We start from the raw sequence: 15,307 nt of genomic DNA, 5'->3' as shown, positions 1-15,307 counted from the left end.
TTTGTAGAAATGTAGTGAAGTAGAAAGTACAGATACTTACTGTAAAATGTAGTGGAGTAAAAGTAGAAAGTACCCATTATTAAATCTACTTAAGTAAAGTACAGATACACGAAAATTGTACTTAAGTACAGTAACGAAGTACTTGTACTTCGTTACTTCCCACCACTGATTATAATTCAACCTCTGTAATAGATTCTACTGGTTAAACTGGTTTAATTACACTCCTTACTTAACAGGAACATTGTCTTGTTTCAGGTGAAACTATTACAACAGTGTGGAAATTTCCCTGAGCTAAAAATGGCGACGTCACCAGGTGAGTTTGGAACTGAATGCATATGCAGCACTAAACGTTACTGCACTAAAAACAACGAATGCAAATCATTAATCCTGCCGCAAACAGTTGTGGATTAACTAGATCAACATTGTTATTATTATTTAACTATTAATAATTACATAAAATGAAAATCAGAAACAAACACTCCTGTTTTAATTGTTTTATCTTTTGAGCGATAGCTTCAGTTCATCAAGGTTTACAGACATTTTCTGTTTCAGGACATTTAATCAGATTAAACTTTAAACTGACTGGGTCACTACAATGATTTGCCACCTGCAAACAACAGTAAACAGCAAAAACTGATGTTTTAATAACATCATAAGAGAAGTTTTATCAACAGCCTCTGGTTTGTTCTTGCTCTCTTAAATCCTGTGGAATCAACTGAATTATATTGAGTCTTTTTCAACAGCTTTTTCTTTTTAGCTTCGTTGTTTAATAATGACAGCATAGAATTTTGTTTTTGCTCTTATGTATGTAAGATTTAAATCAAAAATACAAAAACATGTTATCCTTCTGAGGAAGTTAGAGGCTGATTTGTGTGACAACTAATTGGTCGTTTTTAACAAGAAGCAAGCAAAAAGTTCACTTTATGGAAATCGAGATGAATAAACTAAGTTTTAGAAAGCAATGGATCCTTTATCATGTATAAAAAAGGTTTATAAGTAAGAGTGATGAAGACATCAAACTGGGCCATCTTAATAAAATGGATCCAAATCCAAATTCTTATTTTAATATTTTTTTCTTACTTTCTTAAAAATAAATTACAAATGACAGAAAGTATTTTCAAAAACTTGCTTTTATTTCAATCAACCCTTCTGGGAATTTAATTCAAACTAGTCTAACTAAAAACAAAACAAGATGACAGGCCTCATTCTAAATGACTGAGACTCCAGTAATACATCATTTAAAAAATATGTAAATAAAAAGAAATCCAGATTTAAAAAAATGAAATCTTCCAAGGCAGCAAATTGGATCAACTGATAAAAACGATTTACTACCCAGCACAACTGCTAACAAAAAAATTCATACTAGCTTCGGATATAAACATTTGTTTTGTACATTTTACCATCTCAATATTTGCAATGATACAATACAGCATGTTACTTACAGTAATTGTACTTTTGCATGATAAATCTAAACATGTCAGTGAAAATATTAATTACTGAATTAGGATTAAAAACATCTAATCAAACTTTTTTGTTTTCAGTTACTGATCTGAGGATTGTGCTGCTTGGAAAAAACGAAGATGAGAAAACAAAACTCTGTGATTTGATGACAGAAAAAAGTCCTCATTCTTCAAAGAAAGTAAAGTCCTTTGATGCTATCTATGGGGAATGGATGGGCAAACCTTTCACCCTGATAAAAACAGGCGACATCCTCAGTCTGCCAGTGGAAAGAGTCAGTAATGACATGAAGATGTATGTGAGTCTCTGCCCGCCTGGACCAAACGTCCTGCTGCTGCTGGTGAAGCCGTCAGACTTCAGCATGTCAGACAGACAGAATCTGAACTTTGTCCTGAGTTTTTTCGGGAAAGAAGCTTTTAATTATGCAATAGTCATCACAACCGAACATGATGAGCGATGGAGGTTTACCGTGAACCAACTTGTCAGAGAATGTGGCCAAAGGATCCACAAAGTGAACCTCGATGAAAGTAACTTTTCAACTGATAATCTTGAAGAACTTATGAACAAAATGGAGAATTTGGTGAGAGAGAACAAAGGACGACATCTAACCTTTGCTGGAGACTTGGATCCTAAGGATCCTCCTCAAGATGTAAAACCCCAACTGAACCTGGTCTTGTGTGGGAGACATGCATTCAAGAAAGCTTCAGTAGCTCAAGCCATCCTGGGAGAAAATTATTCTGGTGATTCAGAGGTTATTAGAAATCAGGGAACTGTCTGTGGGCATCAGGTGTCCATAATGGAGCTTCCTGCTCTGTATGGAAGACCAAAGGAAGCAGTGGTGAAAGAATGCTATAAATGTGTTTCCCTTTGTCACCCTAAAGGCGTCCACGCCTTCATTTTGGTCATCCCATTGGACTGTCCCTCTGAGGAAGACAAGAAGGAGCTGGAAACCATTCAGGACATCTTCAGTTCAGGAATCAATGATTTCACTATGATTCTTTTTACTGTGGAGGCAACTGGCACACATTCTGCAGGGCTGAAGTTTCTGAGGGAAAATAGAGATATTCAAGATCTCTGTCAAAAATGTAAGGAACGATATATGGTCTTCTACACCAAGAATCAGATCTCTGAAGTGCTGCAATGTGTCCAAGTCATGACAAACGAAGCAACAAGAAGTTTTACTAAAAAGATGTTTCCCAAGCCTCCTGTAGTGCAAAGGAGCACAACGTTCAACTCTGGGACCAGTTCACCTGAGCACAGACTGAATCCACAGAAGGTGCAGAGGATGCAGCATCCATTCAGGGACCAGCGTCTACAAAATGTCTCTGGATCAGGGATGATGCAGAACCTAACTCTAAACCAAAATCCATTCATGCCGCAGAGTACAGAGCCTCTCCGTATGGTGTTGATTGGGAAGACTGGTTGTGGTAAAAGTGCCACTGGAAACACCATCCTACACAGGGAATGCTTTAAATCAGAGGTCTGTCAAAGATCAGTGACAAGTGCTTGCCAGAAAGAGACAGGAGAGGTCAATGGTCGTCCTATCGCTGTGGTGGACACACCAGGACTGTTTGACACATCTCTGTCTAATGATCAAGTTAAACAAGAGCTGATAAAATGCATCAGCTTGTCGGCCCCCGGACCTCACGTCTTCTTACTCGTCCTGCAGATCGGACGCTTTACAAAGGAGGAAAAGGAAACCGTGGAACTGCTCAAGGATTTCTTCGGAGAGAAGTCAGTGAACTTCATCATTGTTGTGTTCACCAGAGGAGATGATCTCAAAAAGCAAACAGTAGATAGTTACTTAAATAATAGTGAGGACTTTGTCAAAAGGCTGATCACTGATTGTGGGGAGAGATATCAAGTCTTAAACAACAATGACCAAGAGAATCGATTTCAAGTTACAGAGCTCCTCGACAAAGTGGAGGCAATGCTAAGTGGAAATGGTGGAAACTACTACAGTTCAAAGCTCTTCAGAGAGGCAGAGGAAGCCATACAGAAAGAAACCAAGAAGATACTGACAGAAAAGGACACAGAGCTGCAGAAAAAGAAAGAAGTCTTTAAAAAAGAACTTGAAGACAAATTTCAAAAGAAGAGAGCCACAAAAACAAAAAAACTGGCCAAGTCTGAACAAGGATCAGAACAGAGCGCCCAAAGAGTCAGGGAGACAGAGGAGAAATTTATGAGGGAGGAAAAGAAGATGAAGATGGAAAGAAGAAGAAGAGAAGAAGAAGAAAATGTGAAAAAAAGGGAAGATGAGATGCAAGAACATGAGTTTGATCAAAAATATGAAAACCTGCAGATGACACAGCGATTGAGCAAAGTATATGCAGAGAGAGTTTTATTAACGCAAAGCAGAGAAGACATGAGGAAAGAAAGAGAAGCTTGGGAACAAGAACGGAGGGAATGGTGGGAGAACAGACATCTTGAGGACATGGAGAGACAAGAAGACGAGCAGAAACAACTCCAAAAGCTAAGAGAAGAATATGAAGAGGAAAATTGTATATATGAAGTAAAAATGAGAGAAGAAGAACAAATCTGGAGGGAACAAGAGGAAAGCGAATGGAGAGAAGCAAGAGAAATGTTTCGCAAACAAATGGAGGAATTAGAGAGGAGAAATTATGAGGACGCTAGAAAACAAGCAGAGCAATGCAACGATTTTAGAAACAGGTACACCTGCGATGTCACGGCTGAGATGGAAAAAATTGGGAAAGAGATAAAGGACTTGAAGCAGAGGGAACAGAAACAAAATGTACAAATGATAAAGCAGCTGACTTCAAACAAATCATATCAGAAAAGTTTCGACAAGCTGTTGAAAAAACATGATGAAGAAATAAACACTCTGAAAACATCACTTTGTTTCCACAGCGAGGCGTATATCAACGATAGAATAGCTGAGCTGAAGGCGAGCCATCAGGAGGAAATAAATGAGTGGATACAGGAAAAGGTGAAAAAGGCTGCAGAGAGGAAAATGTGCAGCATTTCATGACTGGTTGTTTCTGTCTGAGACAAAAACCAGAATAGACATGGAAAATGTTGCTTTTTACTCTTTATATATAAATGATTTTATTCCACTAAACATACAAAATGTATAGCAGCTTTAAATTAAAACTTTTAGGATTATGGTATGTTAACCACACATATTCAATGTAGACTTTAACAGACATCCTGAAGGTTTAATTGGCATTTATAACATTTTATTTTACATTTTTGCACAACTGAATCACAACTGAATTTGAGTGATATTGTTTTATTCATGTATGCAATGTAACAATATGAGATTAGCAGAAGAATGTACAACTAAATACAATTTAAGTACAGTTGGTGAAATTTTAACTGTTTATTAAATTGGTTGCAAACAATCAAACCAGACTTCGGTAAAGACTTTAATGCTAAAAGAGGTAAAGAAAGTTTATGACTGTTAGAAGGTTTTACTGGATGTTAGGGCTGTTGTAAACAATTATTTTAGTAATCGAGTAATCTATAGATTTTTCTTACGATTAATCGAGTAATCGGATAAAAACAATTATGAAATAAAATATTGGTAAATCTTTCATAACACCAGTGTTACTATCGGATATCAACATCAGTCTATTTTTTCCACMTTTGAGCTTCCCTACCAGTTACTTTTTTGTAGACCGGGGGAGCAAYACGGGATATTTACGGCTCCTCCGTTCAGAAACTCATCTACCAGCCATGTTCCGCCTCCCGTTTGTTCAGACCGGGATGATAGAAGTTTATTGTGCGGTTCGTCCGTAAAGCTGCTCTTACCCTGTAAGCATCAACCCTCAGCCGCCCGCCGTGTTCAGTCTCTCCGCTCACCTGTACAAATCCTCCTCGGCTTCTTCCCGCCGTTCAACCAGCAGCTCCGGAGCAGAAAGGCTGCCGGACTCCCGGCATCGCGCCGGTCATTTTAAGGATGTTTATTGGTCCCACAAAAACGATGAAAACCCGGAATTATCACCAATCAGTAAAATCCCCGCGGGCCGAACTTGAAGATTGGACGTTATGCCGCTAACACGTAGCTTCCGTCAACAACTCAGAGGCGGAAGTCAGAGCTCCGCGCAACGCAAATAATGTTCCGGCTGAAACACGGTGCGCTAAATGATAAAACATAAATTAACAAAGCTTCGAGGCAGGTCAATTTTCCTCGAGGAATTTTAATAATCGAGGTACTCGAATCACTCGAGGAATCGTTTCAGCCCTACTGGATGTGTTTTTGCCGTTATTCCTTCAAAACTATCGTGTGACTTACCAGTTTAACTGGTTTGTCAGAAGAAATTCCCATAAAAGCCTGCAGATCCGATTACGTCATGCAAAGTTTGTGTAACGAACATTTTACAGCATAGTCTGGATTTATTGATGGAGTCGATTCTCAACACAAAGGAAGGAAGTGTAATGGATGAGGTCGGTCCACCTCATGTACAAAACTATGAAATTATGTTTGTGCTTGAAGAACTTGTATGTTTTCTGGGTGTTTTGACGTGTGAATAAAGAGAAAATGTCAAAACAACATATGGAAACAATGATGTCTTGATGCATTACCCACAGTAACCTCAGAAACTGTGGTGCCAGCTCTCTTCAGGTCACTGACCAGCTCTGCCTGTGCAGTTCTGGGCTGATTCCTCACCTTTCTTAGGATCATTGATACGCCACCAGGTGAGATCTTGCTTGGAGGCCCAGACCGAGGCAGACTGACAGTCATGTTTAGCTTCTTTCATTTTCTAGTAATTGCTTCATCTTTCTGCTGATCTCTTTAGCCCTTTCCAATTTTGTCTCTGGTGTCTTTGATCAGCTCTTTGGTCTGAGCCATGTTAGTAGTTGGAGTCTTACTGATGTGTGGGATGGACAGGAGTCTTTATGCAGCTAACAACCTTCTAATTTAGGATAATAAGTGGAGGAGGACTTTTTAGAGGTGAACTAACAGGCGTTTGAATTTTTGCTGATATTCAAAGGTGTTCAAATACTTATTTGCAGCAGTAACACACAAATTATTAAAAAATCGTACATTGTGATTTCCAATTTTTTTTTTTTTTTTTTTTTTATTGGTGTAGCGATAGAATAATTTCACGATACGATATATAATATTCTGGTCACGATGTGTTTCACGATATTTGTTGAACAATGCAATTCGCTACGATTCAGCGCATTTTTACGATTTTCTGGAAGATTTTAGAAGGACAGAGTGATTTTAGTGACATTTTGTGTTCCACAGACTTGAATTTAGTTAACTGAAAACTGATTAAAAGCACCAACTACACAATACCCGACTCTGATTGGACAGTCTAACAGTCTGCAGCTGGACAAAATGAATCAAAGATGCAGTGAGAGAATTAGTTTCTGTCATTTAATTCATGTGGATTTGACATAAAACTCAAAAGTTTAAATGGTAATCCAGGATCAGAGTGGGGAGATTATCAGCCTCTGTAGACTCTCAATATGCAAATGATTGCACTTGTGTTTTTTCTTTTGGACACTGTGGCTGCATTTTGGAGTAAAAATGCAGCCACAAATCCAGTCTTTTGGACTATGGGGAAAAAGGCGTTTCTACCTTGGCTCCCATAGTTAGCCGTGACTGTAAGCTGTTTACTACTAGCTGCTAAAGTAGTGGCTCCGCCTCACCCCGTAGTGATCGACTCCCTGCAGCCACGCAGCGCAGCTATTCCCCTGCTTGGATCTCTGAGCAGCTGCCTCTCAGACTGCCAGTATATCATCGTTCTCTCAGTTTCTGATACTCTTTGTCTGTTGCTAATAAAAATGATCGATCAGCCATTGTTACCATGGAAATCCTCACTGCGCCGCCGATCCCGCCTGGGGGTTTTTCCTCTTCATCTTCCTGCTCAAAACACAGCGCCGCTGCTGCTGCTTCGGATGTTATCAACCCATGTTCATTCTTCAGGTAATCCTTTATATTCAGAACAGAAACCGCTAAGCTAAAAACTAATTATGAAGTGAATGCTACCAGTCAAAATTTGCATTAATTTCGCGATCTCACTGCTTTTACAGCTGCTCCGTTCGCGCTGCTCCTCCTTTCCGCTTCTCTTTCACGGTTACTTGCGCAACTTTACTTCGTTTCTCAGCAACAAAATMCAGCCCATCGTTATTTATTGAAGATTTTACATTTCCAAAAACACAGGAATCTAATGTTTCGTTTCGTTTTGTACGTTTGGAAGCTCATTCCCTCTCACATAATCAGAAAAGCCGGGAAATGGCGGCTCTTTTGACATTTCTCTGACATTCGGGAAAATATGGTTTACTAATTTTAGCATAACTCCGGTTATACTTGGCCTTTTAATACAATTTAAAAACTGGTGTGTAGTTTATAATGTGCACTTTAAGCTCAAGTTGAAAGTGAGACTGAGGGAGGCAGAGTCTTGCTGCTACGCCGTAACAAACCCCTATGGTTTAACAGATCGATACTCGCGGATGAAAAATCGATACTTTCTGAGGGCGGAAAATATCGATATATAACGCCGAATCGATTTATTTATACAGCCCTAGTAGCTGTGGTCACTTACATAATATGAAATGGCAAAAAAAATAATTGAGTGAAAATCATTACGGTTTTCTGTTACTATGTTGGACAATGAATGCTTTTTGACATTTTGTCTAAATGTTCAAAAATGCATTGGACATGTTACGGTTATCAAATAATTCATATCCCAACAGTGAAATATTGTGGAAAACATGCAGCCACTGTAAAAAATTTATATTTTTTAAAAACAATTTCAAACTGTTATGTTCATTTTCTAATTTAGGACATGTTGATAGGTTTTCTCTACGCCAGACTGGTGACCTGTCCAGGGTGACCCCGCCTCTCGCCCGGAACGTTAGCTGGAGAGGCACCAGCAACCCTCCTGACCCCACTGAGGGACAAGGGTGTAAGAAAATGGATGGATGGATGGATGGATGGATGGATGGATGGATGGATGGATGATAGGTTTTCTTCATGTTGACTCCCTCGATCTACAGCCATGAGACAAAATGACCCATGTGCCAGCTCCCACCACACAGGAAGCACAAGTCAGAAGAGGCCTGGGTAAAGGCTTCTACATACTCGGACGTACTTCAGTCCGCGAACCCAACACGGACTCGAAGCAGACGTCCGCACAAAGATGCATTTTTAAGGCTACGTACGCACGCATACTCAGTGTCGCACATTTAACTATCCGGTGGAAACAGTGTTCACATCAAACTGGTTTTTATGTGACATCGATCTAATAAAGTTGAGAATAGCGGTTACACGATTTAATATTGTTTTAAAGTTGATATCCACATGATTAAATTGGACAGACTTGTCGTGATGAGGCAAAAATGCTTCACAGCAACAGGCTTTATTAACAATATTCAAGTAAACATTGACATGGTAGATTACGCAGAATTAAAAGAACAAAAAACAGAACATCATCCCAGACTTCTTCATCAGCAGCGGAGCAGAGAGGTGATCTGTTAAATCTGAGTCTTTTTTGATTTTTTTCATACAACGGTAGGTACTGATGATCGGGTATATGCTCGTTTTGGATTGCTGCACAAATTATTACACTGATCACAATTGTGCTTCGGATATAATTGAACTTATTATGAACGGATCTATTATTCCAATATTCAACTGTTGTTTTTTGGTGTTAAGAAAAGGTGTAAAACATGATGTGCCGATTTAAATAAAAGCAACTTTCTGCAAGGTGGCAGTAGACTCAAACAGCAGCAGCCCAAAAAGCTATAATAGAGGAGGATAATAGAGGACTACATTGGCTCTTATTGTGCCGTCCTACATTTCTTGTGCCCAACCCAGAATTGTGCAGGGTGGTATAACTATCCTGGAGTAAGAGGAAGCATACACAGCATGATGACAGCCTTTCAAACAATGCAAAGAACCACTTCAATTTCAGGTAGGCAAAGCCTCTTAAAATATGTAATAAATAATAGTAACACTTTATTTGAAGGGGGGTGAATAAGACCGTCATGACACTGTCATAAACATGAATGCTTATTCATGTTCATGACATGTTATGTCATGTTTATGACAGTGTCATGAATATTTATGACTGTTGTCAAAGTGTCATCAGTAATGATTTATTAACCAATAAATCATTACTGATATAAATTTGTTATAAAAGTATTACTGATTGCAAAATTAGGTAACTTTATGTTATTAAAGGTAAAGTTTAAACAGTAATGATTTATTGGTTAATGTCAAGTTGTCATAAAGACATTTTGAATAATGTCAACTTTGTATTAAAAGTGTCATAATTTACCAAATGATGCTTTATGACAACAATCATAATTATTCATGTTCATGACAGGAGTTATGTCATATTTATGACAGTGTCATGTCAGTCTTATTCAGCCCCCTTCAAATAAAGTGTTACCACTTTATTTGATAAAATAATTACTGATATTAATTATATTACTGACAAAATAATTACCTTTTATCAGTAATAAAATACATTGTCAAAGATATTGTTCCACTACAAATTAATAACTATTTTCTTAAATTATCTTAATATTAAAGTATCATTCACAACCAAAATAATGGCAAGACTAATAGATCATATATCATGTGCTACTTTAAAAAGGTATTTCTAATCAATTACATGCAGTATTCTGTGAGAATAAAGACTGGCTCCAAGCAGACAGAAAGTGAAATTTCCACCAGATTTGTTTTGATTGAACACAGCATTGATACATAACTTGATATTGTTGCATAGGTTAACATTCTAATTTTTAGAATTTTCTGAGGAAAGAAATTGGCAAGTTCATTGCTAGTCTCAACTATTGAGAGAATTAGATATGATTAAATATATTGCCATAAAATCTATGTTAAATTTGAAATATTTCCTATGGTACTTATGGAACAACAGATTGTCTAAGCTGTGACTATCACTTTTATACCTACCATTTGATTGGAGGTATTGAAGTGTCCCAGTCTGCTCTGGCATTGTTGGATAAGGCCAACAATTGTACTATCTTTAAGAAAAGTGAACAAACAACAATATTCAGTGAATCTGTCTCTTCTTCAATGTTTTTACTAACAAGAAATTATTTGAAAGACACCAACTCTTTATCGCATTTTGCCCCAAAATGGGGCAGCCATGTTTTCCCATTCTAGCAAAAAGCAGAAGCAGGTTTTAAGAAGTGGAGTCACAAGGAAGAAAACTAGAGACTTGGTTCATCAGACAACGGGAACCAAATACCATTGAGAAAGAGGTCACCAAACATGGAATTGTGTTAACTTTTTGAATGAGCTGTTTAATGTGCTGTTTTGTTTTATAATGTATGGGGAAACATCATACAAATATATTGTTGTAAAAATATGTGAGATTTTATCTTTCAACTAATTAGGACAAAATGGAAGAGCAAAATTACAAGTACCACAAAAAAGAAAGATTAACAGATAGATCCTTTGTTTCATTTTTTTAACATAAACTTGCATATAGTTTCAGTTTAAAAAGATCAAACATCAGATTACTAGTTTTTATTTTCTTTCTGTGTGAATTAAGATACATGACAAATAGTTGGATAAATTATTGGCATACAAAACACTGCAGTTCGCCTACAAAAATGTACAACTATCCAAGGAAAGAATTCTTTTCTTGCCCTTCCATGTTTCAAAGATTGTTTTAGATGACATACTGATTGATCATTGTAAACTTTATTAAACAAAGTTAACCATGTGTTTAAGCAAAGTCTACAGATTAGAAAATCTAAGGATCTCAAATAAATTTAAACAAGCCCACTGACCATCAGCCAGAAGAGATTTCACATTTATAAAAATTGTGCAAATTTCAAGTTCACATTGAGATAAGAGATGAAAAAATACAAATTGATTTTTTAGAAACTATTTCACACCTCAGTTATTTTGAGGTTGTTGAATCTTGCTGCACTTAGCGTTGTTTTCTTTTCCTCTTGTGTGTAAAGTCCAAAACAATCTGAGCATCCCAAAACAATGTAAAACTTTCTTTGTGTCTAAACAGAACCTGATTTATTTTTCACAGATTTGAACCAGAATCCTAACCTGAAGTTTTGAGAGTTACCACACACCTGGGAATGGCAAACATGAACGAGTACATGCTGTTGAGTGAAGATGATGCTTCTTCTAGTAAGTACAATCCACTGAATTGTGAGAATGTATGCTATTTTAAGGTTATATTTGGGATACGGGGCTTATAATGTGTTTTCAGTTCCAGTAAGTGTCCGCCAGATATGTTCCTGAAGCACAATCCTTCAGGAGGGTGCATTTTCCAGCAGATGTGCAGGTGCCAGACAGATTTCTAAAAATATGACAGTTACCCTAACATTTATTTATAGAGGATTTGATATTTACACAGGATTTGATATACGTTTTTAAACTGAAACACATTTGGCTAGATCTTAAATCAGCAAAACCCTATTTTACAAAATATATAATCACCCAAAAGTAACGTAAACCCTGCTCATAAAGGAAAGTAAAGAATGAACAAATTGGATATGGTTATGCCAAACAATTGTAGCTCAAAGATTAAACGTTTCAAAGATTAAATCAACATTTAAAGCAATGACGTCCTGCACTTGTCTCTACAGTAAAAGTATCTGCAGTAAGAATACAATGACCTATTTTAAAGGTAGACATTTATTTTTTGGGATGTAGCAACTGGAAACCAAAGTCACAGGACTGCAGAGTGGAGGAGAAACCATAGAAAGTGAGAAGTGGGTTCTTTATTGCATGACAATAGTCACCTGACTTGTCAGGGCCTTGGGTTGTTTTGGGGGGTTTCGCCATCTGTATTTTGTCTTGTTTTGCAAAGCAAAATAAGGTTTTGGTTTCTGTTCTGCTATTCTCTCAGTTCAGCATTTCTTGTGTTTTACAGTCTATTTGTTTGCTCCTCCTAGCCCGAATGCCATGTCTCTTTCCCTCAGCCAGTCTGCCTGGCTTCCTCTCTCACCTGCACCTCGTTACCCATCAGCCACCTGTTCTTTGCCAGTAATCGAGATCCTCTGTTCATAAGCTCCACTCTATCATTATCTGCTGGATTCTCACGTTACTCCCTCATTTTCTCTCTGTGCCTCCAGATCTGAATGCTTTGCTTTGCTGGGTTGTCAGTTGTTGAGAAATGATTTCTTCTGGAAGGTGTGAACTCTGTTGAGGTTTCAAATTTAACCAAGAAGGTTTTCGAGTGTACAATACACTCAAATAACCAATAGCTGCTAAACTTGGTTGAGGCTGTTGTGACACTGTTAGAAATATTAGATGGGACGGTTGGGATGTAATTACCCTAATCTAATAATGATCCAACTAGATATAGTTCCTTTCAATCACTACAGTTTTCAGTATATTTGAAAAATATCCTGACTAAAAGAAGCATTTTAACCACAGTAACATATTTTACCGATCAACACCTTTAAGTTGTTATAGGTTGTAGAAGAACAAATATACTAAGAGGAACAAGTAATTTTGGAGCTCAGACATAAGCCTTTCCAGCTACGCTACTGATTACCTAAGAAAATCTTGATCACTACAGGACAAAATTTCCAAACAAAAAATTACATTTATTGCAAAAATACAGAAGCTACTCCTACACAAATATGTGATCAAATGTCTTTAGTGCAAAACATTTCCTGCTTAAAATGGGGATGGAAATATTTGTGTATTACAGAAACACTGCAATTGATGTTATGCTGGTTGTCATTGTTTGCTTTATTAGTTGTTCACTCAAAGGTAAAACAAAATTAATTGCTCTTTTGTTTCATTTTGCAGCTACAAGTCTAAATATTGTGTTGATTGGAACCTCAGAGGCAAAGGCAAAAGTGGGCAACTTGATCACAAGAAAAAAATCTTTTAATTCTCAAATGTTTCTACCAGCAAAGTCCTGTGTAGAGGATCATGCAAAATGGAAAGATACGTTGCTGAAGGTAGTCAAAACCCCAGATTTTTTTGATCTACATTTCTCGTCAGTAACCAAAAAAATCTCAAAATGTTTGGGTCTTTGCATAGCTGGACCAACTGCAATTTTACTGATAGTGGCACCTTCTGATTTCACAGAAGAGAAAAGACAGACACTGAAATCAGTCCTAAAGTTGTTCGGCGAAGATGCAATAAACCACGCAATGGTGATCTTAACCCAAACAGAAAATGCAATAGAAAACGTATCAGTGGAGAACATCATCAGAAACTGCAACCAAAGACATCACTGTATACCACTCAATAAAAAAGTTGATCGAAACAGCCTTCCAAACAATATCTTTCAAGAGCTGATGGAAAAAATAGAGAACATGCTGAATGATGGTTCAACACAAGACACGAGAAATGCAGTAGCACAGGAAGAATGTATGAGTGTCTTCTCAAACAGATTTAATAAAACCACGTCAGTAAATACATGGTCTGACGATGAGAATAGAAACATAACATCCCAAAACAAAGACAAAAAAACACTGCAACATGATGGCAGTAAGATTTCCAACCTGGACAGTGTGACGATGAAGAAAGAGAACATTCTGAAAACAACATTAAAAGACTGTAACAAAGAGGATATGAAAAAAGATGGAGAGAGAGCAAGGAAGATTGAAGTAGAATCTGAGCTAAAGACAAATAAAGATCAGGAGAAAAAACATGCTGAAGAAAAAATGAAACTAAAAGAGCAATATGAAAAAAAGTTAGCAGACCAAAAATTAGACCACTTGAGGGAAAAAATGGCTCTGCTGTCTGACCACAACAACAGAATGAAGAATCTAATGCAAAAACAGGATGAAAAAACAACACATCTAACCTACAAATATCAGCTAGAACTGACACACCAGAAGCTAAACCTAGAAGTTACCATACTGGATCTGACAAAGAAGCACAACAAACAAATAGCAAATGTTGTTGAAGAGTGTCAGGAGAAAATAACGATTCAAAAAGAAGACCACATGAAAGAGACTATCAATCTGAAGCAAGAATATGAGAACAAATTACAAACTTTACAACAAGAGAGCGACAGGACAATGTCAATGATAAAAGCAGAACACGACATAAAGACAGCAACTCTAAATCTGGAATGTCAAAAAATACAGGAGCTCATGAAGCAAATCGAGGATGTACTAAAGAAACTGATGCAGGATCGAGAAAACAGCAGAAATCAGTTTGATTTTTGGGGTATTGTGACTCAGCTTGTCCAATTAGTTTTTGGCCACCTGAATCCATTTAATAACTTAGGTGAGGACAATGTAAAACATCTAAAAGAGAAACTTGAAGAAAATTTCAGAAATGAGAAAAAGGAGTATGAAGAAAAAATTCAGAGTATAAAAGAAAATGCCACCAAAGAAAAGATGGAAATTAAACATTATTATGAGAAGAAAATATCAATTATGAAGGAGAAATATGAAAAACAAATTTCTTCCTTGAAGCATGACCATAATAAGAAAGTAAGAGCTCAAAAACAGCAACATGAAAAAAAAATATGGGATCAAAAGCAGAAACATGAAACCAAAATTAAAGATCTAAATAAGCAGAATGAGGAGAGAATAAAACTAACGAAGCAAGACAATAAGAATGAAATTAAGGATCTGAAAATAAACCACAGCCAGGAAAAAGCTGATCTGAAGCAGGAACATGATGAAAATATAAGAAACTTGAAAGAGGATCATGAGCACCATGTTTCAGATATGAAGCAGGAACATGAGCAAATAATATCAGCACAGAAGCATGAAAATGATGAGAAAATTAAAGATTTGATGCAAAAGTGTGACGACAAAATAGCTGCAATGAAGCAAGACAATGAAGAACGAGTCAAAGATGTGAAGCAGAAGCACGTAGAGGACCTACATAGTCTGCAACTGGACCATAATGAGAAAATGAGAAATCTGAAAGAGGAAAATGAGGAACATGTTTCAG

General features: G+C 37.1%; 2 protein-coding genes across 3 annotated transcripts in view; one reads left to right on the top strand and one right to left on the bottom strand.

Moving 5' to 3' along the window:
* Nucleotides 1–15,307, bottom strand: part of prdm6 (PR domain containing 6) — an 88,630-nt gene that overhangs the window by 40,236 nt on the left and 33,087 nt on the right. The window lies entirely within an intron of this gene.
* Nucleotides 230–4,968, top strand: LOC103470824 (GTPase IMAP family member 8-like). Its single transcript, XM_008419499.1, has 2 exons — nucleotides 230–313; nucleotides 1,542–4,968. The coding sequence occupies exons 1-2, from the start codon at nucleotides 298–300 to the stop codon at nucleotides 4,445–4,447; spliced, it is 2,922 nt and encodes a 973-aa protein (XP_008417721.1). The 5' UTR covers nucleotides 230–297; the 3' UTR covers nucleotides 4,448–4,968.

This window comes from Poecilia reticulata, linkage group LG9 (assembly GCF_000633615.1).
Source record: "Poecilia reticulata strain Guanapo linkage group LG9, Guppy_female_1.0+MT, whole genome shotgun sequence".
In the NCBI taxonomy this organism is placed as follows: Eukaryota; Metazoa; Chordata; class Actinopteri; order Cyprinodontiformes; family Poeciliidae; genus Poecilia; species Poecilia reticulata.
This window is presented reverse-complemented; position numbering and strand designations above follow the sequence as displayed.